The following is a 26,702-nucleotide window of genomic DNA, read 5'->3' on the forward strand; positions in this document are numbered from 1 at the left end:
ATACGAGTCCTAGACACTGTCCCATCAGTTAACCTAAAAGCCCCCTTTGCACGAAAATTCTTATTTCTGGCCAGAGTGGCCTGTCCTGGACAATGCAGGCTGTCAGGTCCTGCACCCATTTCTGGCTCTCCTGAGTGAAGAGCATCTCCAGGTCATAAATTTGGAGGGAACGCTCCTCCATTCAGCCCTTCTACTTCCTGTCTTTGCCCCACCCTCCAATCCTCCCTTTTCCTGGGGCTCCACATGGTACTTACTCAGCCGCCTCAAGTACGAAACGGCATCTTCGTACCCTCGGTAGTAGTAATCGTGCAGGATCTGCAAGGCGGGCACACCAGGAAAATGACTCAGGCTGAAGCAACGGTGAGAGTTGTGGTCCTCACCCAGAGCAGCTACTTTCACCACTCTTGAGTTTTATTTGATGAGCTCTTCAAAATGTACCTATCCAGCGTCCCATCCTTCACTATCTGCTAAGAAGTGGGGAGTAGCTCCTGATCACATGTCCACAGTGATGCCACATTAATGTGTTAAACCATTCACAGCTGATCATCAGCTTCCCCTGGGCAGGAGGAGTGAGATGTTTATAGTAGAACGAGAGGTGTATTTGAACCATAAGAAGAGCAGAATTTGGAGACTGGGTTCAAATCCCAGTACTGCCACTTATTGGCTGTATGGCTATAATCTCTCACAGACTCAGTTTCTTCATCCATAAAATGGGGATTATAATAGTATCTATTACAGAAGATACTGCAGGATCACTCAAGATATTGCCCACAAAACCTTTTCTGTAAAGGGACAGATAGCAAATATTTTGAGGTTTGTAGACCACATATAGTTTCTGTCACTTCTTTTTCTTTTTTTTACAGCCCTTTAAAAATGGAAAGCCCATTCTTTGCTCACAGGTTGTACAGAAATAAGCCATGGGCTGGATACAGCCCGTGAGCCATAGTTTGCTGACCCAACATTGCATGTCAGAGTGGAAGAGTTCAGTTTAAAATTCCTATCAGCGATTTTGATATTATCTCATTGTATAGGGGAGAAAATTGAGGCTGGGAGCCCTTAGGAGACTTGGTCAAGGTCACATAGCTCATTAGCAAAAAGGCTAGGACACAGGTGTGGGAGAAAGTTTAAGGGATGATTTGAGGGGAGGAGACACAGATGCAACTCATTGGGTCCCATTGGCTTCCCCCTTGCACCTCTAGCCCTTGCCACCCTCCCCCGGGCCGCCTAACCCTCCAGATCCCTCTGTCTCTCACCATCAGGTCTGGGGGGAATAGGGCATGAGTCATCCTGGTGATGTTCTCCAGGGAGAATTGGAAGGAGCAGTTGAACATGCGGAAGTCATGGAAGATGGCAGGGCAGTCCCGGGGGCAAATGTCCTGCTGCCCGCTGAAGGCGGAGATGGTGACGCAGTCAGTCCAGAAGGAGCAGGGCTGCATGCCCGTGAAGCCCCCATCGATATACCGCTGTAGGGTGAGGCAGAGTGAAAAATGCTCATCTTGAGTCAGAGGTCTTCTCCCCCAGGCAGGGAGTACACCAAGGAAATGGGTTCCCCTGGACAAGCCTTGAGGTCTAGGTTCTGGTGGGTAAGTGTTATGCCTAAGGTCACTCAATGAGTCCATTGTGGTCTCTGCACTTCCAGCCCAGTGCTCTGTCCCTGCACATCTCACTGGTGCTGAGATGGGGCTCCCAGGGCTCTGTGGGGAGGGGAACATTGGAGAAATCAGGAGCAAATGCTCACAGCTACCCCTCCCAGGCTACCCCTCCTGGAGCCACTCAAATGCTGAGAGCAGAGCTGGAGAATGGAGCCACACATCATGATTTCTTAAGAAGTGTGCTCATGGTGGGTCTGAGCTGGTCATAAATATCCCCTCTCCAGACTGCCATGGGTCCAAACTGCCTCCCTCTGTTGAGGTCTGGAACCCTTTTCATTCTCCAGAGCACCCTTGACCATGGCCTCACCCGCAGCCACCATATGTTCACCCTCAAGTCCCGTCCCCTCTGGAGCTTCTGTTTCCTCAGCTGGGAACAAAGGACCACAAATACCGAGGCTCTAACTTTCTGGGCTACCTGAGAAGTACATGGTTGACATGCAAGAGGGGCTCCATCTACTAGGTGAAACTTAATCTCTGGATCTCATCTTCTCTATACATAAAGTAAAGAGGGAGCGTGGTTTAGACCTTCCTACTCGGAGTGTGGTCGTGGACCAGCAACACCCACACCAACTGAAGCCAGTTAGAGGTGCAGAGTCTCGGGCCCCACCCGAGACCTACTGGAGCAGAATTCGCATTATTTTACAGGACCCCCAAGTGATTCATGGGCACATTGAAGTTTGGGAGGCACCAGCCTAGATGACCTGAAAGGTCCTCATCGTTCAAAGTTCTAGTGTTGCAGGATTTGTATTCTACACTGTCTGTCAAGTCCGGGAAAATCTGGCAAGTCTCTTGTGTCTCAGTAATGAATTGATGTGTCCAGAGAGAAGCCCATCCTAGTTGGGGGAGTTTACCTTAAAACCCCAGAAATCCATCTATGCTGGGAATTCTGGGTAGAAAAACGCAATAACCTTTCTAATTCTTGGTCTTCCCACCGAATTCCAAGATCACCCCTCTGTTCTCCCAGATGTGGGTCACAGGGGCCCCGAGGCACCCTTGGATCCTGGCTCACTCCCATCTCATGCCAAAGCACTCACCACACCACGGTAAGTTGGAGGGATGAGGCCGCAGTACACTGGGACAAAGCAGCTGCAGTACAGGGCCTGTGGGGGAAGAACAGGTCTGAGATGCTAGAGGCCCTGGTGAGTTGGGTAGAAAGGGCTCACCTGCAGGCCTCAGGGACACTGCCAGCCTGGCCTTCCTTAAATTCAAGGTGAAGGCACTGCCCTCCACCCGAGTTCCACTTTGGCCTGGCCCTGACTAGCTGGATTTTCGGTAACCAGCTTGGTCAGGCTGGGATTCAACAATGATTCATGTGTATCTGGCTCGTGCCAGGCCCTGGCATTAAAGGAGAGTGAGATGCCCACCCTTGGGAGTGCTCAGAGGGGAGTAAGCAAACGGGTGATAGTACAGCGGCGACAGGTGCTATGATGGAGGTGAGCATGGGCATTGTAGCACCAACAGATGAGCACCCAACAGAGGGAGGGGTGCAGGGCAGGCAGGTGGGAAGCAAGTTCCCTGGCAGGAGTGACTGGTCTTGTCAAGCAAGTGAAGGGGAGCCAGAAGGAGATAAGAACATTCCAGGCAGAGGCCACAGCAGGTGCAAAGGCACAAAAGCCTACTTTGTATGTGCTTTGCTCTGTTTGGCTTGGGTAGGAGTGGGAGGTGGTGGAAGAAGGCTGAGGAGACAAAAGTCTTGAAGAGCTGGGTGCTAATAAACCTAGGAGAATGTGAAGTGGGCGGAGTAGGTATTCATGCCACTGCCTATTCATCTTCCACCCCCAGGATCATAGTCAGGCCACACTGTGAGGACGCGAGGATGGGCAGCAAGGGCCTTGGATTCCGGGTAGGGGAGAGGAATAAAATTATGGGATGGAGGGTCATACCGCTTAACCCTTGTCAAGAAAGAAAATTGGGTATATCCACAGCACTCTCTAGCAATCATAATTCATGGCTAAAATTTATATTAATGAGCTTAGTTAGAACAGTGCCCTGTTAGAGTGCACTTTCCTAAGTGATAACTCATTTAGGGATAATTCAGTCCTTTTATCAAGGGCCACTGGAAGAGGAGGACAATGGGGAGGGTCGTACCCACAGATTGGGAGTAATTCAAGGGGGACACACTGTAACCTAGGCTGGGAGGCCCTAAAGGAGACATGGCACCTCTGTTGGTAACACTCGGGACTCTGAGAAGCTCCAGAATTAGCACCTGGGCAGGGCAGAGGAAAAAGGAGGGGCTGAGCCTCTGGGGACTCTGGGTGTTGAAGTGTTGAGAACGGTGACCAAGTCTTATTTGTCTTGGACTTCTCTCTGTCCACCTCCTCTAACAGTGTGCCTGACAGAGAGGTGCCAGGAGGGTGAAGGGAGGGGAGGACGAGGGAAGAAAAAAATAGATGGGATGCAGGCAGGTCGACCTTCCCAGGGCTCAGTCAAGAGAAGGAGGACACGCCCCCAACCTCTCCTTTCCCGCCCCCAGCCTCCACCCCCACCCAGTCCCTGCCCCTTGCCTCAATGAGTTCTTCCTTGGATGTGTACTCTGAAACCACGACACTCTCTCCATCCGTCAACCGGGTGAGGCTCACGTGGAGCTTCCCCGTGGCGGCCTTGTAGGAGTCCTCAGGCAGGACCTGGTACAGAAACTGCCTCATAATCCGCACCATCTTGCAGGAGGGGGCCAAGGGCCCGAGGAAGGATTTCTTCACCTCGGCCACACCCACGTTGAGAACTCTGAGGTATTCATCTGTGGAGGAAGCAGAGAGGAGCAGCGGTCAGCGGCCCGTGGCCAAGAGAGATCAACGGCGATTTTCCATCTCATCTTGATCCAACAAATGGGAAAACCTAGAATTCTGAAGCAGGAAAGTACTCAGGAATCCACCTGTCATTCTGCACACGAGGAAAGAAAAACACTGGGGAATTAAGTCACTGGCTCCAGAGAGCCCACAGCTAATCAATGGCAGAACTAGACCCAGGCCTCCTGACTCCGTGCATATTGAGGTCAAAGGACCACTTTCCTACCCCCAAATAGCTTTCCCTAACTTCCTGTCACCATGCCACCATCAGACTATACTCTTTTGGGGTCTTAGAGGCTTTCTGCCCTATATGAGATTGCCGTCAAAACACTGACTGTTGGAAGCCTTCACCAAGTGACACCCTAGGACACTGGCTTAGTGCCAGCTAAATATGAGGGTGGAGTTGGGGGGAGGCTGTTGGCCTTGAAGTAGATGAATTTCAGAGACAGGTGAACTACGTCTTGAAACCATTGCATTATCTTCCCTTTATGGCCCCTGGTACAGGCCTGAGAGGGAGACGGCCCTGGAAGTGGAACACAGCTGTGCCAGGCTGTGCGGCAGGTGCCCCAGGAGGCGGGGATGAACATTCTTCCTCCTTTTGAGAGGAGAGCAGCCAGGGCACATGTCCCAGATAGGGCTCGGGGGCCAGATGTGTTGTGCAGAGGGTGGCAGAGAAAGGACTAACCCACCCTCCACCCCAGTCTCCAGAATTCCACTGGGGAAGTTTGGGATTGTAGGCTTAGTAAGAAGTGCTATCATGCTTGATTCTCACATGAATACTATAAAGAAGATATCTCTGTCCTAACTTTACTAATCAGGAAACTGAGGCTTGGAGAGGTAATATAAGTTTTCCAAGGTCAATCATCTAGTAAGTGGACAAAGCGGGGTTTTAACCTAGAGTGCGTGACCCTGGAACCCACACTTCTTCCTCTAAACTAAGCCACAAGCTTCTGGAGCTGGACCCGGACCTGCTTCTTGCCTATTGCTGCTAATATCTACCTTGTGCGAGCTCTCTGGAAAAATCAGGAGTGAAAATAGCTCTAAAAAGGACTGCTAAAACAAATATTTAATTGTGAAACATTCTATATAGGAGAACTTTCTTACAGTCATTGTCACAGCAATGGCTACTTGGGAAACCGTGCAATCATGAGCTCTCTGCCACTAGAAGTAATCAAGCAGAGGCAGGGCAAGTGCCCCGGTTAGAGTGCTTATCAGAGATTCCTGGATGGACAGTAAGGGCTAGGATTCCTTCTAATTTTGAGATTCTTGGATTCTCATGGGAGCTTGACAATGTATCTGGGAAGTTGTCACAGTGGGCATTGTTTTCCTAAATAGAGCAGCTGAGGCACAGAGAAGTTAAGTGATTTGTCCAAAGTTACAGCAATTTAAGGACAAACCAAAGCTAGTGATGCTCTACTCCTCTTCTGTTTTACAGTTCACAGATTATTCCTCATTAATTCTGGAGGTGGGTAGTATAGGAGCTTCAGCATCATGTTACAGAATGTAGAAACTAAGGCAGAGAAAAGCTAAGTGTCTAGCTTAAGGTGAGATAGCCAGGCAGTGTTTGTTCTGACTCCGACCCCACCTTCTTTCTCAGAGGCTGAGTGAGCCTGGGTTGCCATGGTGATGGCCTTTTTCTCACCAACACTCAGAAACGCAACTGCATATGTGTAGTAAGGATTGATCTGAGCAACAGAGTTTCTTAGCTGTCACCCCCTTAGAGGGGAGGATGCTCCTGGAAGGTGGGAAGGCCCTGTGGTTTTAGTGAGGTTAGCTTTACCATGTGCCAACTTGTACAGCATTTTCCCTCAAGGAAGGGAAGGAAGCTGGCAACCCACCAGCAGGTTATGAAACAACTGAGCATTTGCATACCAAGGCGTTGGGTTCCTGAGTTCTCGTCCACAAGACCAGTTAGGATGGGGAATCGAACCAGGGTGGGGACATGCTATTTTTGGCATTTTTAATGAACAACTTGCAGTGGTCTCGAAAGTGTTGGTGGCCTTGGAGCCAGAAGCACTGGATTCAGCTTGCCCGTACACTCCTGGACACCCAGCAGGAGGCTCTCGCTGGGGACAATGGAAGGAAATTTGTTCTTATTGCACAAGAAAAATATATGTTCACTGTGGGGAAAAATTTTTTTAATGCAGATAAGCAAAAAGAAAAATCTTCCTAGATTATATATTTTATATTTATTCTTACTTATAAGAATACTTTAATGGAGTCAATTTATTTACACTATTTTGTAACTTATTCTTCTTAGCTAACAAGTCATGTCTTTCCACATCAAGAAGTGCCCATTTATAACCTAATTTATAAGCAGTATGGAAAGCTATTGTAAGGATATAAGATCATTTATTGAGCGGGTCCCCCAAAGGGGTTGGCTATTTAGTTTGTTTCTTTGGTTTTATAAACAATGCTGCAATTAATAATCTTATGCCTGTGTCCTTACTTATTTTCCTTAGGATAATTCATAGAGGTGGGAATGCTAGGTCAAAGACATGCATATTTAGTCTTGTAATGCTTATTTTAATCATGGCTTTTGTATATTATCCATTTACAGTCAACTCAAAGGGTGGTAGTGGGTAACAGGAACAAAACAGTGTCCAAGATAATAGAAATAGTATAGACATCTCCAATATACTTATATCTGAAAACGGTGCTACCTGGAAATTAACAATATGCTAGCCAAAATTGTGTTGCTAGAGAGAAAGGAGACAGGAGATTGTCTGATTTCTTCCACTCAAGTGCCCAGTTTAATATTTTTTCCTGTTGCTCTTTGGGGATACGTACCAAAGGATGCCTTTATCTCTGCCTCTCCTTACTTCTCTTCAGGTTGCTGTGTGTCTCTGTCTTCAGAGTCTCTTTCTCTGTCTCTCTCTTTTTTTCTCTCTCTCTCCCTCTCTCTCTCTCTCTACCCCTCCGCCACCCCCACTCCACTCTCCTAGCTGAGGAAAAGCAATGAATCTTCTGGTTAAATAAGTCTCTGTTGGTGGAAAGTCAAGTGTTAAGCATAGCAATTGCTGGGTGCTGCGAGGAGGGATAAATTTAGCTTGCTTCTTTATGCATCTCTGTACTTTCCAGAACCTTCTCCCATTTAAAGGATTCCAAGCTACAGGCTGCTGGGCTCTGAGATGCGGTGTCCCACACCAACCACAGCAAGATGGGATTTAAAAGCAGCAACGCAGGAAATCCAAGCTTCGCTGCTCCCACCCCCAGCCCACATTCACCAGGTCCTTTCACACCTTCGTATTATCTTAGGATGAGTCTGTCTATGGCCTATCATTGTGTTTTCTCCATAGAAAGCCCTTCAGAAAGCTTTGCTATAAGCTTAGAACATCTCATGGCAGGGGATGGGTCATACTCACCTACACCCACTAAGCCTCCCACGACACTTGGTGGATGCTCAATGTCTGTTCAGTGTGTGAACAAAGGCAAATAGAAACCAGACAGGGAGGAAAAGCAAATGATGAAGGGGCTCACAAGGAAAAGTTACTTGACTTAATTCCCAATGAAAGCTTAAAGGCAAGATGATCCCATATAGATGGATAGGTAGTGGAATTAACTATATTGATAAGTGTGGCTAATTCACTGGGTTTTATGAGTCTATAGTGCTAAAAACCTTAGTAGAAAAAGAAATAAATAAGATCCTGGGACTGGGAGGTTTTGAAGGTCATTTGGAAGCTGCTCTAAGTCTCAGCCACTCAGAGAGTCTTACTGTTTTCTATGATCAGATTCATTTCTTGGAAAGAGCTCAGGCTTTGGAGTCAGAGAGATTTTGTTCAAATCTCAGATTTGCCACCTACTATCTGGGCCATAACTGGCAAGTCAAATAACTTCTTCCAGCCTCAATTCGCCACCTATAATATGGGAATAAGAATACTTATCTTACTGGGTTGCTATGAGGCAGATCCTTTTTTTAAGTGTTTGCATATAATAAGCACTCAATGTTGGTTATGTTGGTAATTCCTCATGGGACCATGGATAAGCTTTCTTAATGTTTCTGCCTTTCAGCTTTCTCATCTGAACAGGGGACAATTATCCCTGTGCCACGTCTTTATTGAGGCGCGTTCAGGCTCACATGTGAATACAAAAGATGTAAAAGCACCGTAGAGACAAGAGTGTGTACCCTGTTTCAGAGTGTGGAAAGGGGATGAGTTAGTACAGGTATGGTGGCGGCAGCACTCCCACCTCTGTCAACTTGAGAGACCCCACAGATCTACTAGGGAAAAGGAGGGAGTGGTTAGAAAAGCCACTGAAGGGGAAGGAAAGGGATATTTAGATATGTTTATCTTATTTACTTGCTTAAGTGCCTAATGTTTCTCCCTTCGTGAGGGCAAGGATGGTATCTTTCTCATTCATCTCTTTGTCCCTAGCACCTGATATAATGCTTGGAACATAAGCATTTAATAAACATGAATGCATACATGAATAATGAATAAATGAATGAACCCCAAGAACTGAAGGAGGACACTGAGGTCCAGAGAGAGAAGCAGCTATTCAAGGTGACTCAGAATAAAAACTGCTTCTCTTCCCATCTTCCACAAGGCTTCTTGCTAAGTGAAAAATCCTAGAAAGATAGGTATTTTGCAGCCGACAATTTAAATCGCTGGAGATCCCTTTCACAGGGTGCACTAATTAGGTCGGCTGTGTAGGATGGATCTGCCATGGAGGATGGGACTTCGCAGGACCCAGTCTCCCGCGGACTGGTAGCCTAGCAACAACCTCCGGTTCAGCCAATCACTGCTGAGACTCCTCCCGCCGCCTGCCCTGCTCCCCCTGCTGCGAGCGGGTGGGCACCAGCGAAGCAGGGAGACACAACAGCCCCTGGGGAGGCGCCGGCGCGCAGACCTGCATTCCCAGGAAAACCCCGCAATTCTCGGAGTCCCTGTGTGGAGCCCCTGGGAGTCTGCTGCTTCTACCTGGTCCCCAATTGTAGGCTGAATTATAGGCTACATTTCTCTGCGGGTATAGCTTGACTATCTGACTCCACTATAATAATTATTATTGTCATCTTAACAACAGTCGTTTACCCCAAGCAGGTTTTCACACTTATAATCTCAGTTTATCCTCACGATGACAGCGAGCCCCTGAGGAACAGTGACGCTGGTTTATTCACCATTTTATTTCTATACCCCACACTGCAAGAGCATTTATTGAAAAACAATTTGTCTTGAAGCTACAGTGTCATCACTGAAAGGTCCCCAGAGACCCTCTGGGGCAGTGATTTTTCAGTCAGTGAGCCTGCGTTCAGAAGAAATCTTAAGTGGAGAATATGTAAAACAATTAAAAACAGGGTTGTTCTGAGTTGAAACCAAGCAGGGTCTTAGACTTGTCCGATTGCCCCCACCTCACCCTAAGAAGGAAGCCCCTGAAAGCACCATGCTGAAACTCTAAGATTCTAGGAGTTGAGGTCAAAATACTAATTCTCTCATTTTACAGGTAAAAAATCCAGCTCAGGATAAAGGTTAAGCTCAATAACCATGGCTGAAGGCTGGCTGAATGGATGGATGGAGAAATGAATAAAGAATGGATATACCCTAGGCCTCACAGTCTATGTTAGTTTAAGTTGGAACTGGAATGTACGAAAAAATTCATTTTTCTGCTCTGTTCTGAACGCATTATAGGCTTTAGCCAAAAGCAAAACAACTCTGACCTAGTAAGCTCTTAATGAAACAAAAACAATACTTTTTTTTTATGGATAATAATCTTCCACACATACCTTTTTCTAACCCTGAGTTTACTAAAAAATTGGCTTTAAAAGTTCAGATTGGCTTATATATCAGGTTGCCATGGAAACCATAGTGCCTCCCACTGGTTCATCACTGGATTCTTATTAAGGTGCCGTGGGGCTCTTTCCCAAGGCCTGGGCCCTCATCCTGTTTCTGTGTGCTTCTTCTCCCTCAGAATCCAGGCACACTCTCCCTAACTTTTCACTGAAGTATCTGCTGATCACCTTGGAGTGAAGCAGGCAGAGGAGGAGCGTGTCTAGAAAGTTCTCACAATGTTCTCAGGGCCATTGCTCTGCTTTTTTTTCTCCTTGTTTTCTTTGGTAGATCTAGAATTCCCTTTGGGATTCTGCTTCAATATAAAAACCAATACTGTCCGCTTCCAGGCTGTAACCCATCCTACCACCCTACAGACTCTCTTGCACCACTGAGGGGACACTGGGATAACCCAAGAGTTGTGAACTAGTCAGCCTCCAGTCTTGAGTTGTTTTTGTTTTGTTTTATCTTGTTTTGGTGTGTGTGTGTGGGGGGGTCAGGGGACCTTCAGGTGAGGCTCTGCTATTCAGAAAAAAGGCCAACTCAGAGCATTTGTTCAAATTAGGGCACCACTGCCTTCCTCTTTCAAAACCATGATAATTAAAGTTCATTTCTACTGACTAGAGTTATTCACTGCTCCAGCTATTCAAGACTTCAATTGGTTGGATGCGTTACCTGCGTCTCTCTCCATCTATGTTACATGAGTCTTGAAGTGCTCATGAAACCCACCCCACTGTTTACTGCTCTTACCAGCTATCACTGTTTGTTACTTCCTTGGTGTTAGGTGCTGTGTCAGGCGCTAAGGCTTCATTGTCTCATTTAATCTTCATGACACTTTGTTGAGGTAGGTACTATGGTTATCTCTTCTTTACAGGTGAAGAAACTCATTTAGTAGCTTGCTCAAGGCCACACAGCTGAAAAACGGCAGAGTCAGGCCTTGAAGTCCTGAGGGTCCCAAAGCCAGTGTCCTTTTCACCACAGCTCTTTGGCTCTGCCAGGGAGGGACATGCCCTCCATCTCTCAGAAACTCTGTTCCCCACTGTGAGGCGAAGGGGTAGTCCCACAAAAACTCTCAGGCTCTGCCTTTCTAGGATTTGGTTTAGGCACACCTCCTAAGGACTCAGATGTCCCTAGGAGACAGGAAGACTCTCTTTAGAGCAACAGAACCCCAAGCACGTCTTCAAACGCATGCTCCTCTAGCCCCTGACTCAAAGCCCCTTCTCGGGTCAGGTCTGTCTCTTCCCTCATAGTAAGCACAAAGAGCACAATCCTGCTTTTCGCTCCCCCGACACACACTTTTTTTTTTTTTTTAAACATCTGTGCAGACCTCGCCCTAAGCCCAGCTTATGTTCTGGGCTTCCTCCTTAAAGCCTTCCCTGATCACCTTCACTCTTAGCTCTCTCTCTCCCCTTACTGTCTGCACCAGTTATCTCAGGCTGTCTCAGTGGCCGCTCCTGTCTCTCTGAGTAGCTACGTCAATAATAATATACCAGTGTTGATGTCTTCATGTTGACGGGGAGAACAGGGCCTGTATCCCCCATTATTGCTTAGCTCAGAGTAGAACACTTAGTAGGTATTCAAGAATGAATAAGTTAACTATTTAATGTTCCACAAGCAGGGATTATTTCTGTTTTGTTCCCCCTTATGCCCCTAGCATTTAATTCGGTATCTGGAAAACTCACTGTAGGGACTTAATAAATGTTTGCTGAATAAAGTAATAATGAATGGTTAAAAAAATGAATGAACGAATGAATGAATGAACTGAAGGAGGAATTCAAAGAATGCCTTCTCCACTGCACTGATAGGAGTCTTTCCAACTAGTGGTCAGGAAGGTAGAATTCTTCAGTGACTCAGCTGGACTTGGGGTTGTGATGAGGCAAACCACAGAGCAATTTGCTCTGTCAGCCCTGGTCCTAACTCTTGTCCCCATATCGATGGACATAAGACCCTAACCGGGGGCAGAGGAGGAGATTCTCTTTTATGTGGTGGTCTCAAAGGACAGAGTTGGGTTGCCCTCAGGATCAAGTTGCCCAACTCCTAACTTGAATGGGAGCCAAGCCAGTCCTGAGGTTTGTTTATTGTTTTTTTATTTTTATTTTTACCTGTTTTCCCTGTAGAGTTGGAAATGGAGCTCAACTATCTTTGCTGAATTTGATTCTAAAGTAAAGCAAAGAAAACAATGATATTTTAATACTCTCTGAGTAAGTTGGTTTAAAAATGGGTCTACCAAGTACAGTGCAGGATCCTGGATTGATTCTGGGACAGAAAAGAGACATTAGTAGAAAAACTGGTGAAATCCATAGTTAATAATAATGTACTAATGTTGATGTCTTCGTGTTGACAAAGGTACCGAGGTTACGTAAGATGTTAATGTTAGGGAAACCTGGGTGAAGGATATATGAAACCATCTGTACTATCTCAGCAACTTTTCTCTAAATCTGGCATTATTCCAGAATAACAAGTTTATCATTATAAAAGAAAAAACAGATTAACTAAAGTTGTTAGACACATAGTGCCTGCCACACAGCAGGGCCTCAGATAACATCTGCTATTATTGGGGGAAATGGATCCAGTATGTTACCTGCAAGAGATGCTTTCCAAATAGTCAGATGTTTCTATTGTGTAACCAACACATTTAGAGTTTTACCAGATTTTCCATTCAAGTCTTTTCTACTTAAGAGTCAAAAGGATTGTTTGGGGAAAATAAATCTTTATCCGTTTGGTCAGAGAGGTTAAACATGTAAAACGCAAGTTACTTTGCGTGAATTGAAAGATTGATTCTAATGTGGCAGTGGGAGTTACAGCACATAGTGACATCATTTCTATATCATGTTATAAAAAGCCTTTTTTGCAGACATCATGTCATCTGATCTCATTTTCTTAACCAATGTGCATATGATTGCTTGGCTGATAGAGTTTGGCAGGAAAGCTGTCGTGTTGCTTGCAAAGCAACTTCTGAAATAATGTTTAAAGAGGCTGTAGAATGCCAAAATTAAGGGATCCCAGGCTTGGCTCTGTTGTATAAACCTGGGAAAGTTATCTAATCTTTCTCAATACCTGTTTCCTCCTTGGGTATAAATGGGTATAAATATAGTAGCTACTTGATAGGGTTGTAAGAAGAGTAAAGTAAATGATTAGCGCAACATTGAGCACACTGCCTGGCACATTGTGAGTGCTTGATAAATAGCTATTATTAATGTGACACTAAGATATAAATCAGAACAGGGTCCCTTTTTATAGAAAACGCTGCCATCTCAGGCAGATAAATAACCCTGGCAATGGTTTTTGATGAAGACATTTTGATTCCAAAAGTGTACCCAGAATCCAAGAAGACGATAAGAAGGAACTGAAAGCCATCCATTCATTCACACGAGAGAGAAAGTTGTTGATGGGGTTATTGGACTAGAAACTGAATTCCCATGAGAGAGAAAGCTGTCGATGGGGTTATTGGACTAGAAACTGGCGAGGACAGGGACTGTGGTCCTGTCCTGTGTGAGGGGGATTGAACTGAGACCCTCGCTTAAAGCCAGGACTCTGCAACAGATGCTGGACTAGTGAAAGGTGCCAGTGGCTTGTCTCTGTCCAGGACTGTGGGTGAAAAACACAGCCTCCCATAGAAACTCAAAGCTCCAGGCCTGCATTATGTGTGGGTTTAGAGCTTGAATTGACGCAATCTACAGAGAAATTACCATGAAAATTGGTCCTGAGTTGGAGGTAGCCCTGGGGTGCCTGGCCAAGGTCACTGCGAACCAGCTTAGACGGGCCCTTCTTCCACCCAGGTCACACAGAATTCCCATGGAAAAACCAAATCCTTGTGCAGATGAGTCCACAATTAAAGTATTAAAAACGTTAATCAGACCGGGTTGGAGATCAGTGACTTTTGTTTTAATGTTTAGGAAATTATCTAGGACATTCTTCCTAAGTTTGAAAAATGCTGTTTTACCTATGCTTTTCTATTTCGAGATAATTTTCTTTTCACTTATTCATCCATTCATTCAGCATTCATTCATCAAAGGTTTATTTCGTGACTAAAATTTGTAAGGCACTGTGCCAGGAACATCCATGACTTCTTTTGTCCCTCACTATAATGTCCACGGGATGTGTCCCCACTCAAGTTACAAATGGGAAAACCGAGAGTGAGGCAGGTCCCCGGCAGGTTAAGGACCCACAGCGATTAACAGCAGAGTCATTTCCTGTCCAGGAGGACAGCTGTCTTCCTGTCTGAGAATGCAAACACATTTGTGCTACAGGGATGCTGCACCTGCTGATCTCCAGCCCGAAACACTCTTCTCTCATTGCACATGTGGCCCTTCCTTCCCCCTCACTTAGAGGCCTCTCCTGACCAGCCCACTTAAAATGTCAGTCTTTAATCATTCACCACGCCCTTCTCCTGCTTTATTTTCAACTTTGAGTGTGCATACTGGAACTTTTTTATATGTTTGGTTATTTATGGCTTGATCTCACCAAGAGACTACCAGCTCCATGAGGGCAGACAGGACCTAAATGAATGAATGGGTAAGGGGTCTGTTTAATTATTGTAATTCAGACCTCAGCTTTTTTGTCTGCACATTGAAGGAATTAGGTTCAAACAGTGGCCTTCAAGTTAAAAGCAAAAAATCACTAAAACACTTTAAGGAAAATTTTAGGGAAAAAAACAACCCATGTGTAAGATGGACAATAGCAGGGCTATACTTGTCGGCCCCAGGGCTTCAGTGTGTGTCCTCTCCCTGATCTCCTGCTCCTAACCCTCCTTGCCCTCTCCGTAGAAGCCTGGGGCTCCTTGGAACACAGTTTGGAAACCACTGGACTAAGTGGTTTACAATCATTTGTAAAATAAAGCTGAACTTCCTCCTATGATATACTAGTATTATGTCTTATCTATAAATACAGAAAATCATCTAAGAGCCAGGTAAACACCAAAATAGAAATTGCAAAGACATTCGGTGGCATGCCTGCCAACAGCCAGCAATTGAAGTTGATCGAGCTGCTCTTATTTGAAGAGCAATTTGTGGGAGCCATGGGGTTGATAAGATCTCAGATTGCCAATCTAGTTGATGAAATGAGAAATGACATCTGAAATGATTAAGCAGCATATCATCAAGTACTAGAAAAGGTGGATAGATTCTGTGAGCAAGCTAGAGATTATGGAAAGAGATCCAGTGGGGCAAAATGGGAGAGTTCTTGGGAGGAGGTGAGATATCTGGAGAGAAGAACAGAAGTCATTTCAGGTAGTGGAGGCAATGGGTGCTGATGCACTGCCTGGGATCCCCGGCTGGACTGAGGCACTCTAGCCCCCAGCTGCCAGGAGGGCATCCTACTGATGATTCAGAGCTGAGCCCCTCTTCGACCAACAGACTGGACTTGACTCTGTGGTTATGGAGTCATGGTTTTGGTCCCACGCAGGGACAGAGTCTCTCCGTCATCGTCATATCACCAATCATGGTTATTGTGGTGGACTGCTATTTGTCTTTGATATCTACTCTCCTTTTTTCTTAGTAATCAAACCTCCAATTTTTAGCTAGACACATGACCTCCCAAAATAAAGTCTACATTTCTCAGACTCCTCTGCAGTCAGGTGTGGCCATGTGACTAGCTCTGATCCATTGGATGTAAGGTGACATGATGTGTGTCACCTCTAAGGTCTGCCCTTAAAGGGAAGAGACATGCCCTCCCCTTTCCCCTTTCCCCTTTCCAACTAGCTGGAATGCAGATATGTTGGGGAGCCCTCTTGGATTGTGAGCAGCTCCATGGGAAGATCCCGAGTACTACTTCTGTGAAGCCACCATGCCAGCCTTGGAGAACTGGAGCGCAAAGGCCACATGAGCGAGCAATGCTCTCCTGTCTTGTTGAAGCCTCTGCTGTCCCAACCAATACAACTATACTACCGATCCCTTACTTGGCAAAGCTCATTTATAAAAACCACTGCTGAGTCCCAGAGCCAGTCCCAAGGAGGGGAGGCATTGTTTTCTCACATTATTCAGCAGCTGAGCTGGGCTCAGGGCAGCTTGAGTGCATTCCTGGGACGAGAGGGAAGGGAGAGGGCTGGAGAGAGGAGTTTGGACTTCAGGGTCAGACCAGCTTTGGTCCAAACCCCACCTCCTTCCTTACTAAACCCCACTCTGAAAGACCATGTGAGAAAAAGTGTGTAACAAGCTAGGCTCATAATCTGACACTAGGACACTTAGACAGCCTTTGTTCTTAGAATCTAGAAAGCCTGCTTCCTAGTCAGTGCTCTTTCCCATGGGGATTCTGGTCTCTGAGGCAAGTGCTACCCCAGAGCTGGCTGTGGGAGCACTAGGGATTTAGCGCCTGATGGGAATTGGGAGAGACTCTCAGAGGAGCTGACGTCTGAGGTAGACCTTGGAGAATGGGAAGAGGATGAAACAGAGGGAGAGAAGAAAGGGGACGGCATCCCTGGGAGCTGGAACGGCTCGAGCAAAGGCACAGAGACACGATGCATCCTGAGACTATTGTGGAAGTGAGAGAAGATTTCCCAGTTCCAGCCCTAATCCTTAGCTCCACCCTTTTGATATTTTAGTTAGTGGTTTGGGCATTTGTCGGGGGAAGTTGAGGTTGGCATTGTTGAAAAGGCAGGGTGGGAGGTATTGAAAAACAATTACTGTATGAGGTTGAAACAAGATTGCCTGATGATCTCTGCTGAGTCAGCTTTGTTCCTTCATCCCTCCCCTCGTCTATCAGCTACTGGAGCAGGTGCCTGCCCTGCGCTGTCCTGTGCTGTGAGGAGATCAACCAGCCTCACTCACCTGGGCTTTTCCCTAGACTCACAGTCCTTATATGCAGAGATACATGCTCTGAAATGCTCTCGCGAAAACAAGGCTAGGTGAGCCCACATGCAACTTCTGTGTGACTTTAAAATGATTTCCAAATAAAAAATAAAACAAACAAACAAATAAAACGAACCAGAGCGAGGGGTAAATAGATAAAACCCAGTTGGTAAATGCTGATAATTGTTGAAATTAGATGGTGGGTCCTTGGAGTTCATTATATTATTCTTTCCAATATGTTTTAAATTTTCCCATTAAAAAATTTACTGAAGAGTTTTAAAAAATGTACATAAATGTTCATATTCATAGTAGCCCAAAGTAAAAACAACACAAATGTATATCCAATGTATGGATAAATAAAATGTGGTATATCCAAACAATGGAATATTATTTGACAATAAAAAGGAATGAGTACCGGCACATCCTACAACATGGATGAATCTTGAAAACATGCTAAGTGAAAGAAACCAGACACAAAACACCACATATTGTATGATCCTGTTTATATTAAATGTCCAGAATAGGCAAATATAGAGAGACAGAAACTAGATTAGTGGCTGCCAGGAACTTAGGGGAATGGAGAAATTGAGCGGTGATATCTAAGGAGTATGGGGATTTTGGGGGGGATAATTAAAATGTTCTATAATTGAGTGTGATGTTGGATGGACAATTGTGAGTATATTGAAAGCCACTGAATTATACACTTTAAATGGGCAACTTGTATGATATATAAAGTATAACTTAGTAAAGCTGTTTTAAAAGTTAAAAAATGGGTAGAGGGGAAGAAAAACAGCCAACAGAGGCTCTGGGCCAAAGATGTCAACCACTTCTCTGAAAAATAGATTGGGAGTGGGAATTGGCTAAGGGGAGAAGATAAATGACCCCCCTTAACCAAATTCAGTCTTTCTCATTTGTGGCCCAGCCAGAGGCCCTCATTAAAAACTAATCCAGCCTAATGCCACTGTAGTGAAACTGTTTCTCTCACCCCAGACTAATGAAAATTCTGTATCTGATTATTAATTATTAGTCAGATATGGAATTTTCATTAGTCCAGGACTTTGATGGGTATCTTCCAGGTTTCTATGTGAAATGCCTGATCCATTCCCACCGTCTGGCCATACACTCATAGCATCCTTAGGTAGATAATACATCTTAGTTTTCCGAAGTGCACTGGGTTGCAATCATCACTGTACACTGGAATCACCTGGGTGACTAGCTCTGCCCACCTTCCCCCCACCCCCCCTCAGAGATCCTGATTTTAATTTGTTTGGGAGAAGTCTGAGCAATGAACATTTTCAAAGCTTCCCAGGTGAGTTGGATGTACAGCTGAGATTGAGGACCATTGATTTAATGAAGATTTTTTTAAAGTCTCTCTAGAAGAGACACAAAATTATGGCGTAGAGTATAGTAAGTATTCTACTATGAAACTGTTCCTTTAGTTAATGTTTACACTGAGTCACAATATAAAAAAAAATACTTCTCACTGTGGGTTTCAGTTCAGGAATCTGAAGATCTCAGGTTTACAGGTCCTTTTAGTCACTGTACTAAATTATAAGGGCCCCTGGAGCATCAAACAAGCACTGAGGGCAGGTGCTCTTCTTCTTCAGAACATCCCCAGGACTTTGATGGGTATTTTACAGGTGTCTATATGAAATGCCCGATCCATACACTAATAGCATCCTCAGGAAGGTAATACACCTTAGTTTTCTAAAGTTCACTGCGTCTCGACCATGGCTGTACATCGGAAAGGCTGTACCTTTCCCATCTTGGACAACTCTTGCTGAGCCAAAAGTCGCCTTTCTGACACCCTTGTGTCCACCTGCACTCTCCACCGTCCCCCTGGAAGCATCACATTTCCCACTGCATAACTCTGTTGTCATGCCATGTCCTCCCTAGAAGCCTAGGTTCCTGCCTAACCTGTCTCTACCTGTCAAACTTCTACTCACCTTTCAAGCACTAGCTCAAATGCCACTTCCACGAGGCCTTCCACAATGGGAGGCATTTACTCCCTCCCTCTGCACTCCTATGCCTTTTAATTTTCTAACATTCGGTTGGAACTTTCTTGTATCATTATTACCTGGCGGCTGCCTTTGAGTTTGAGTAGACTGTAAGCTCCTTGAGGACCAGAGTTTCACTTTGTATTATATCTCTGCATCCTGTGCAGGGGCTAGTGTATACGCAACAAACACTCGTCGAATGAATGAGTGAATACAGCATTCACTTGCCAGATAGTTTTTATAGAAGGAAAGTTGCCAAAGTCATAGCTTAAGTGGAGACAGGGTTTTAAATCCACCAAATCCTTACTTTATGATAAGAAAAATATTTTTCAAAATTATGCAAATGCAGCTTTGAGGCAAGTTCTCAGCCCCACTTCTGACCAGACTGGAAATCCTGAGCTCTCTGAAGGGTGTCATGGAGATCATCTCTCCTCAGATTAATGAATGAATGAACGAAGGTTTAGTGCATCTCAAAAACCAGGCACTGTGTAAGTGCTTTTACAAACATTTTTACATGCCCCCAAATTGGTCCTATTACAGAGCTAAGCACTCATCTCCAGAAGATGAACCTACACGAGCTTTCTCAGGAACAAAACACACAATCTCAGGACAGAAAAGCCAAGGCTGGGAACTAGAGAAGCTCTGGGGGCCATGCGTTGAAGAATTTTTTTTAAAGAGACAAACCTCTGGTTATATGCAGACAGTGTAATTACACATAAAACGTGGGATAATCTACCAACATACTTTTAGAAATGTTAAGAAGGTTCAACAAAGTTGCTCAAAACAAAATTAATATGGCAAAAATGTCAACAATCCTTTATATCGGCAATAATCAATTAGATTAGAAAATGTGATAGGAAAAAAACATCCCATTCCTCACAACAACAAAAACTGATATATCTAATAAGAAACATACAAAATCTTTATTGAAGGACAAAATCGGCCAGAAGAAATAAAGAGATAGATTATGTTTATAAATGGAAAGATGTCATTTCAATCAAAATCCCAATGGAGCTTTTCACGTGGGGAACAAACGGGATCAAGAATAACAGAAGCAATATTTGAAGAAGAAATTGGAACACAAGGAGGAGAGGGATTGCTATATATGATGTGCCCTTTATTATAAAGCTCTGGTGATTAAAACAGTGATATGGTGCAGAAGTAGACAAATTAGCCAATGGAAAAGAAGAGAGATTCCAAGGATAGACTCTTGAGAATCCAGGAACCTGAATAAGCCAGAGGCAGCATTTCAAACAAGTGTAGAAAGAGCTGTCTATAAATATTGTGGGGTAATTGGTCAGCACATGGCGAAACCATTAAAAACATAGATTTCTACCTCGAATTAGCCACAAAATAAATTCCAGATGAATTAACCTAAAACTTTTCAAAGAAAATATAGAAGAAATCATTGTCACAAAAAAGGTATTAAAAAACACAAATTGTAATAGGAAAAGATTGATACATTTGACTTATTAAAATTGAAATTTTCTGAATGACAAGAGATATCGTAAATAAAATAAAAGGACAAGCGGTGGAATGGACTAAGATAGCTACAATGTCTACAACTGACAAACGATTCGTGTACAGACTATAAAAAGAACTTCTACATGTTAAAGAGAAAAAGCTAACTCTACAAAAACGGGAAAAGGTCATGAGCAGGCAAGTTATAGAAGAGGAAACACAAGCGGTCAATAGATATATTGACCAGAATATGCAGTAATCAGAATATGCAGATTAAATAAGCGAAATGAAGTGAGATATAACTTCACATTCCTTAGATTGAATTAGAACTTTTTAGTCTGACAGTAAGTACTAACGGTTGCTGACATTGTGGAGAAATTAGTGATTAAATTGGTACAGCTACTTTGGAGAGTAATTTAGCCAGTTCTGTATAGTTAACGTGATGTGTACTCAAGGGAAACATTCCATGCAGACACGGTGGACACAAATAAGGATACTTTTTGTAATGTTGTTTATAACAACAAAAACTGGTCCATATCCATCAACAGAATGGTTCCATGAACAATGATATACTCTCAGTGAAATATATACTGAAAGAGGTAAAAAGCCTTGAAGAAAGTCAGAAGACTGAGTCCTGGGCTCTTGTTCTGCTTCTAACTGATGATGGGACGTTACACAGGTCACTTGTCCCTCTGTGAAGCATGCTCTCCCCGGTATTCTCATGGCTCATTCCCTCACCTCCTTCAGGTCTGTGTGCAAATTCCACCTGAGCCCACTATTTACACAACCAGCATCCGCACCCCCTGATACTCCTTCATCAAGAAGCAGAATGGTTTAAAGGCTGGGTCCGTAGACTCTGGGCAGACTTGGTTCAAACCCCATCTTTACCAAATACTGTTTGTATGACCTTAGGCAAGTTATTTAAGCTTTCTGTGACTCAGTTTCCTCCTCTGTAAAATGAAGATAATAATAGTTTTCACCTCGGAGGGTTGTTGTGAGGACTGAGTGAATTAATACCCCAAATATTTAGAACAGTGCCTGTTATAAAGGAGGTGCTCGTGAATAGAAAATGACGTGGCAGTTCAAATGAATGAAGGAGACTGGAGTGACATGGGTACATCTCACAAACAGGCTGCTGAGTGAAAAGAGGGGGTCCTGCATGGTCCTGAACTTCTCTCCTCTAATCACAGGCCCCACACGGTCCAGCCCTTAGTTGCACCCACAGTTAGGTGTCCCTCTCATGGGTTTTAGTGCCTCTCGCCTGCTGTCCATGCCCATCACAGCTTGGCCAAGGAGGTTTTTGGCAATATGTTTTGAATCGATTGAATCGAATTAATTCCGAAAAGTCCTTGAATGCCAGAGGATGAAGACACCATTGACTTTCTCAGAGAATAAAGACATGAGGAGAGTGGGAGCAACAGAGCAGGTGAGCGACACGGACCCCCAGAAAGGGAGAGAATCCCAGAGGCAGGATGTCTCCAAGGGCAGGAATTCTGTGAGTCCAGGACGAGGGAGTGGGGGCTCTCCCCACAGCCCCTTTCTGAAGGCCTGTCCTGGGTCCATTGGGTGACTGAAGTTTGAACTGCCACGTTCGCAGAGGACTCTGTGCATAAAAAAAGATCTAGAAGGGTCCCAGGGAAGGCCCTAGCACTGACTGCAGGTGGAGAGTGGGGTTGGAGACCAGGGGGTTTGGGGACCAACGGAGGCTTTTTCTTTACTTCCTGTAATTTTACTCTCTGTACTTTTGCATTGATTGAGTTTTATACAGTGAGAAAGAATTCGTTTATCAAAAAGAAAAATTATCTTGCATGTAAGAAGTACTCAGTGAACAGGCATTACTATCATCTTTAAAACAAAGGTAAAGAAGACAGAGACCTCCTTCAGGGCGCAGAAGTCCCCAGGCGGGAAGGCACCCTGCTGGCACCTCTTCCTCGCACAGTGCAGCCGGTCCTTCAGTAAGTCTCGCTGGCACTACCTTCCGAGCACGTCCTGAATCCAGTCGCTTCCCCCTTCCTTCACCACCCAGCCACCTGCCTTGCTCATCCCTAGCTTAGTTGTACAATAGCCTCCTTGTTCCTACCCTAGGAATTAGGTACTACTAGAATCTCCACTTTGCAGGCGCAGCAACTGAGGCACAGAGAGTTAAAAAATTTGCCTCAGGTCCACATGTGAAATGGCAGAGCTGGGATCCAACCCAGGTGGAGTATGTGCTCTTCGCCAGCCCCTCCACGTTGCCTCCCTCTTAGCCTGTCTGTGCACCCCATCTCTCTCATTAGAACTTGCTACTCTGTCTGTAAGGCTCTGTGTGTTCTGGCCCTGGCCTACCTCTCCAGCCTTATCCCCACTCCCCTCCTCCTCACCCACCGATTCCCAGCCCCACTGGCTTCCTTGGCTACTCCTCCACCTCGAACATTCTTTCCTTCCTAGTCTTCAAATGGCTTATTTTCTCCCTTCACTCAGGCCTCTGCTTGATTGTTACCTCTTGCAAAAGGGATCCCCTGACCACCCTTTCTAAAAAAGTCCCCACTTTATTCTGACCCTTTCCTGCCATAATTTTATTCATAGATCTTACACTTCTTGACGTGACATCATGTTTGAATATTTATTACGTGTCTCCTCTCCCTAGAATTTCTGCTCCACGAGGACAAGGACTTTGTCCCCAGTGCCTGGAACAGAGCCTGGCACAGAACAGCAGCTCGTAAATGAATAAATGAGCCCAAGACAGCCCATGTGGACACTGGGCCTCTCTAGCACCAGATCTAGGCCTACTGTCTGTGGCTGCTTGGAAAGTGTCTGTACCCCTGCACGGGATGGCGCTTTTGCCCTCTGGGTCAACAGCGTGGCCCCATCCTTCTCTCTGGGGCCCCTGGACCGGCAGGGTAGAAGGTGAAGTGAGAATTTCCATATCCTTCCCAGTTTGTCCCCCTTCTGCCCCTCCCGCCACCTGAAAGAGGATCTGACAAATCCATCCCCACCAAGGTGATGAAGATGTGAGGTGCTGCCCTTGCCGGGGATCTCTGCATTTTGAATGAGGCCCAGGCAGGAGACACTTCACCCCTATGTCTCACTATGTCGTGTTGTAACTCCTGAGACCAGAATGTTTGGGGGAGACCCTGCCTTTCCTTCTCTGAGGCCCCAGGAGACCAGGAGACAGGGCTTACCTGGTCAGAGTGTTGAGGGAGAAGGAGAGATGCGACTCGAATGTTGCAGCCCCTGCCATCCCCTTTGATCTACCTCATCTTTTCCTGCTGCCCCAAAGGCCTGGCTTGCTTTCAAAAGGATCCCCAAGCAATCCTGAGGCTCTGCTTTGGGGAATGCCCCCAGAGGCTCCCCAGGGAGCCCAGGACAAAAGTCTTACCCATCTCAATCCCGCAGATGACCAGGGCCGCAATCACGGCACCTGCTGAAGTCCCAGAGAAGCGATGAGCTGTTTCCAGCATCCGGGGGGCCAGATCCCGTAGGGCGTCCACAGCCCCAGCCTGGTAGTAGGAGAGGAATCCGCTGCCAGAGAAGGAGATGGAATGAGGGGTGTCTGGGTCTCCCTTGAACACCTGTTCTTCCATCTCCTCGGCCTGGGGCCCTCTGTGGTGGAGAGGAGTCGCCCCTCAGCACTGGTCTACTTGAGCCGGGGCTGCCCTCCGGTTGGAACTCTGTCAAGCTTCTGTGCCAGTCCGGAGCCTGGAATGTGGCCGTCTCTCCCCCGCCGGCTGGGGCACCCCCGGGTGGCTCAGGCAGCTGTGGCCTGGGCCTGTTGATCTCTGCCAGGAGACAGCCCCAAAGCCTAGTAAAGGGCCCCAGACCCAAGGCGAGGCGTATGAGCAGCGTCTGGTCCTGCGAGGGCACCCGAGCTTCATTGTGTAGCTACTTCATTGTGTAGCTAGATTCATCTCCGGTACAGAATCCTCAGCCCTCCGCCCATACCTAGGGGCATTCACGGCTGCCACTCAGGGCCAGGCCCAAAGAGGCGGGTGTTACTCAGCCCTCAGCCCAGAAGGCTTCACACATGGGAGTTGCAAAACTTCCTCCGATGGTTATCAGAGGGTGCCTCTCTCTCTCTCCTTGACTGCTGTGGCAGTAAAGGAATTGAACACTGGCCTCCCTCCAGGAGGTCGAGTCCCTCCCTGAAGGGGCAGGGCTGGCATATTGGCTCTGGTTGTTGAAGGAGAGGCACTCCCGCCACCCACACTCCCCACAGTCTTGCCCCTCCCTGGGCTCCTTCTCCAGGCTCCGTGAGGCATGTGTGGTATGTTGCACCATTGTTTTTTTATTTGTTCTTATTAAGTAAACTCTCCTTTGCGTATTCACTTGTTTGTTCACATGTTACGACTGGCTAGAGGCAAAATTGTAAAGAAAGACAAGTTTTGCCTCTGGGGCCCCACCCACTGCTGCCTCTCCATCCTCCCTGTCTTTTTTTCCCTGGCCCTTCAATGACCCATTGACCCCTAGTCAAGTGCCCTCTCACTAAACCCGAAAACTTCGTGCTGTCTCCTAAGTATCTGGAAAGAAATCCGTCTAAAATCTAGATCCTTCTAAGTGTTTGGGGCTTCATATTGTATGTTCTTCCCACTTTGAAACGAGAAGTATGAGATGGCACTATTTAACTCCAAGAATGAACAACTTGAGAGACCAGATATGGGAACATCAGAATCAGAGCAGAGATGTTTTGGAGCCCAGAAGGCAAGGGAGGTGGCACATGGGGACCAGGGTAGTTCCAGGGGCACCAGTCATGCCCCCTCTGAAGCTGTGCAGTGTGGCCCTGGAAAGGAGAGTCTTCCTCATATATCCAAAACTTCAGGATGTGGTTCCGTAGCGTAGCAGTTAGCACGTCTGCTTTACAAGCAGGAGGTCCTGGGTTCGTGCCCCAGTGGAGCCACAGTCAATGGTCTACAGACATGCCACCCTGAACAAGCCTGATCCCGTCTGATCTCAGAAGCTAAGCAGGGTCGGGCCTGGTTAGTACTTGGATGAGAGACTACCTAGGAAGACCAGGTGTTGTAGGCATAAATAATAATAAATAAATAGATAGAAAACTTTACGGCCAAGTGGCAAGATCACGTCTCTCCCCTTCCTCCATGCCCCGCCCCAGACCATCCAGAGACAGAACCAGAATTAGAATCGAGACACCAAATCCTGCCCGATGGCCAGTCCAGCTCCATACTCTGTTAGGATGTGGTATCAGTGCTTCACCCACCCCAGGGTGCTCCCAGCACTGAGCCGTGTTGGAATTCCACAATGAGGGCAACACCCAGTATTCACGTAGAAGGGAGCTCTCTCTCTTGGGTAGGTAGTTCCAGGTATAGAATTACCTCTGTCTGTAAAGAGACCTTTTGATTAAATGTGTGTGCAGCAGAGAAACTGTGTGTGTGTGTGTGTGTGTGTGTGTGTGTATACATGCATGGAGAGACTTGAGGCTTACCATTGGGGGGGTGGGGTGTGCCAGGGTGGGGTCCGACCGGCTTTTGGAGCACTGGGACCTTACCTCCTTCCTGGGAGATCAGGTCAGTTCCACTGAGTGTTTCGCACCCAGCTCAGTGCCGGGGCCCTTGGGGACCGGAGTGAATGGAAGCACCATCCCTTAACCCAGACACTTCCAGGCTTTTGAGAACAAGACTGGCAAATGTGACGTAACTAGAGAGCCAGACAAGGCAGTCTGTGATTACGTATCGAGTTGTGTGGGGCTGCGATTCCTGCCAGAAAAGCTGAGAGACGTGGGTGAGCAGCGTGGGAATGAGCCACCAGTGAAGGTGTGCGGTGGAGCTGGTGGGGGGTTTGAAGAAGCTGTGGGGAAGAGGGAGGGTACTGTGGCAAGGAACAGCACCAGCTCCATGCGGAGGAGGGCATAGGCGCGATGGGCGAGATGGTGGGCAGTTACACAGGAGGAAGGGCTTCAGATCAGATAGACTTGGGTCGAATCCCAGATTTGCTCTTTACAGGTAGGGTGACCTGTGTGACCTCTCCAGGCCTCAATTTTCCTCATTCGTAAAGGAGACAATGACACCTATGCTTCACAGTGGTTGTAAAAATTAAGGATCTGGCTGTAAAATACCTGGCATGTGGTATGTCTATTATTATCAAAGGGTAGTAAGAGCTGAGACTTCTGGAACAGATGAACCAGGGACCTTAGCTGGAACAGAAAGGTGGAGTTGGAAGAGGAAGGCCTTATCTATTTTCAACATTCAGGAGGAGCTGGAAGAGCTTTCAAGCAGGAGAGTCCTGAGAGGGCAGCGAGACCAGGGCTGGAGGACAAAGGAGGAGGATA

General features: G+C 46.2%; 1 protein-coding gene and 1 pseudogene across 3 annotated transcripts in view; one reads left to right on the forward strand and one right to left on the reverse strand.

The window, feature by feature from the left end:
- PNPLA1 (patatin like domain 1, omega-hydroxyceramide transacylase) overlaps positions 1-24,612 on the reverse strand; it is a 43,519-nt gene extending 18,907 nt beyond the window's left edge. For all 3 annotated transcript variants that reach the window (XM_039856121.1, XM_039856120.1, XM_039856118.1), the window contains exons 1-5: positions 23,802-24,612; positions 4,157-4,389; positions 2,687-2,752; positions 1,254-1,463; positions 255-315 (exon numbers count right to left, since the gene is read on the reverse strand). In XM_039856121.1, coding sequence (XP_039712055.1) covers positions 255-315; positions 1,254-1,463; positions 2,687-2,752; positions 4,157-4,389; positions 23,802-24,006 — 775 coding nt within the window. In that variant the 5' untranslated portion in view covers positions 24,007-24,612. The remainder of the gene's footprint in view (positions 1-254; positions 316-1,253; positions 1,464-2,686; positions 2,753-4,156; positions 4,390-23,801) is intronic.
- Positions 24,613-25,325: 713 nt separating this feature from the next.
- LOC120597736 (uncharacterized) lies at positions 25,326-25,444 on the forward strand (annotated as a pseudogene).
- The last annotated feature ends 1,258 nt before the right edge of the window (positions 25,445-26,702 follow it).

This window comes from Pteropus medius, unplaced genomic scaffold, assembly GCF_902729225.1.
Source record: "Pteropus medius unplaced genomic scaffold, Ma_sr-lr_union100, whole genome shotgun sequence".
In the NCBI taxonomy this organism is placed as follows: Eukaryota; Metazoa; Chordata; class Mammalia; order Chiroptera; family Pteropodidae; genus Pteropus; species Pteropus medius.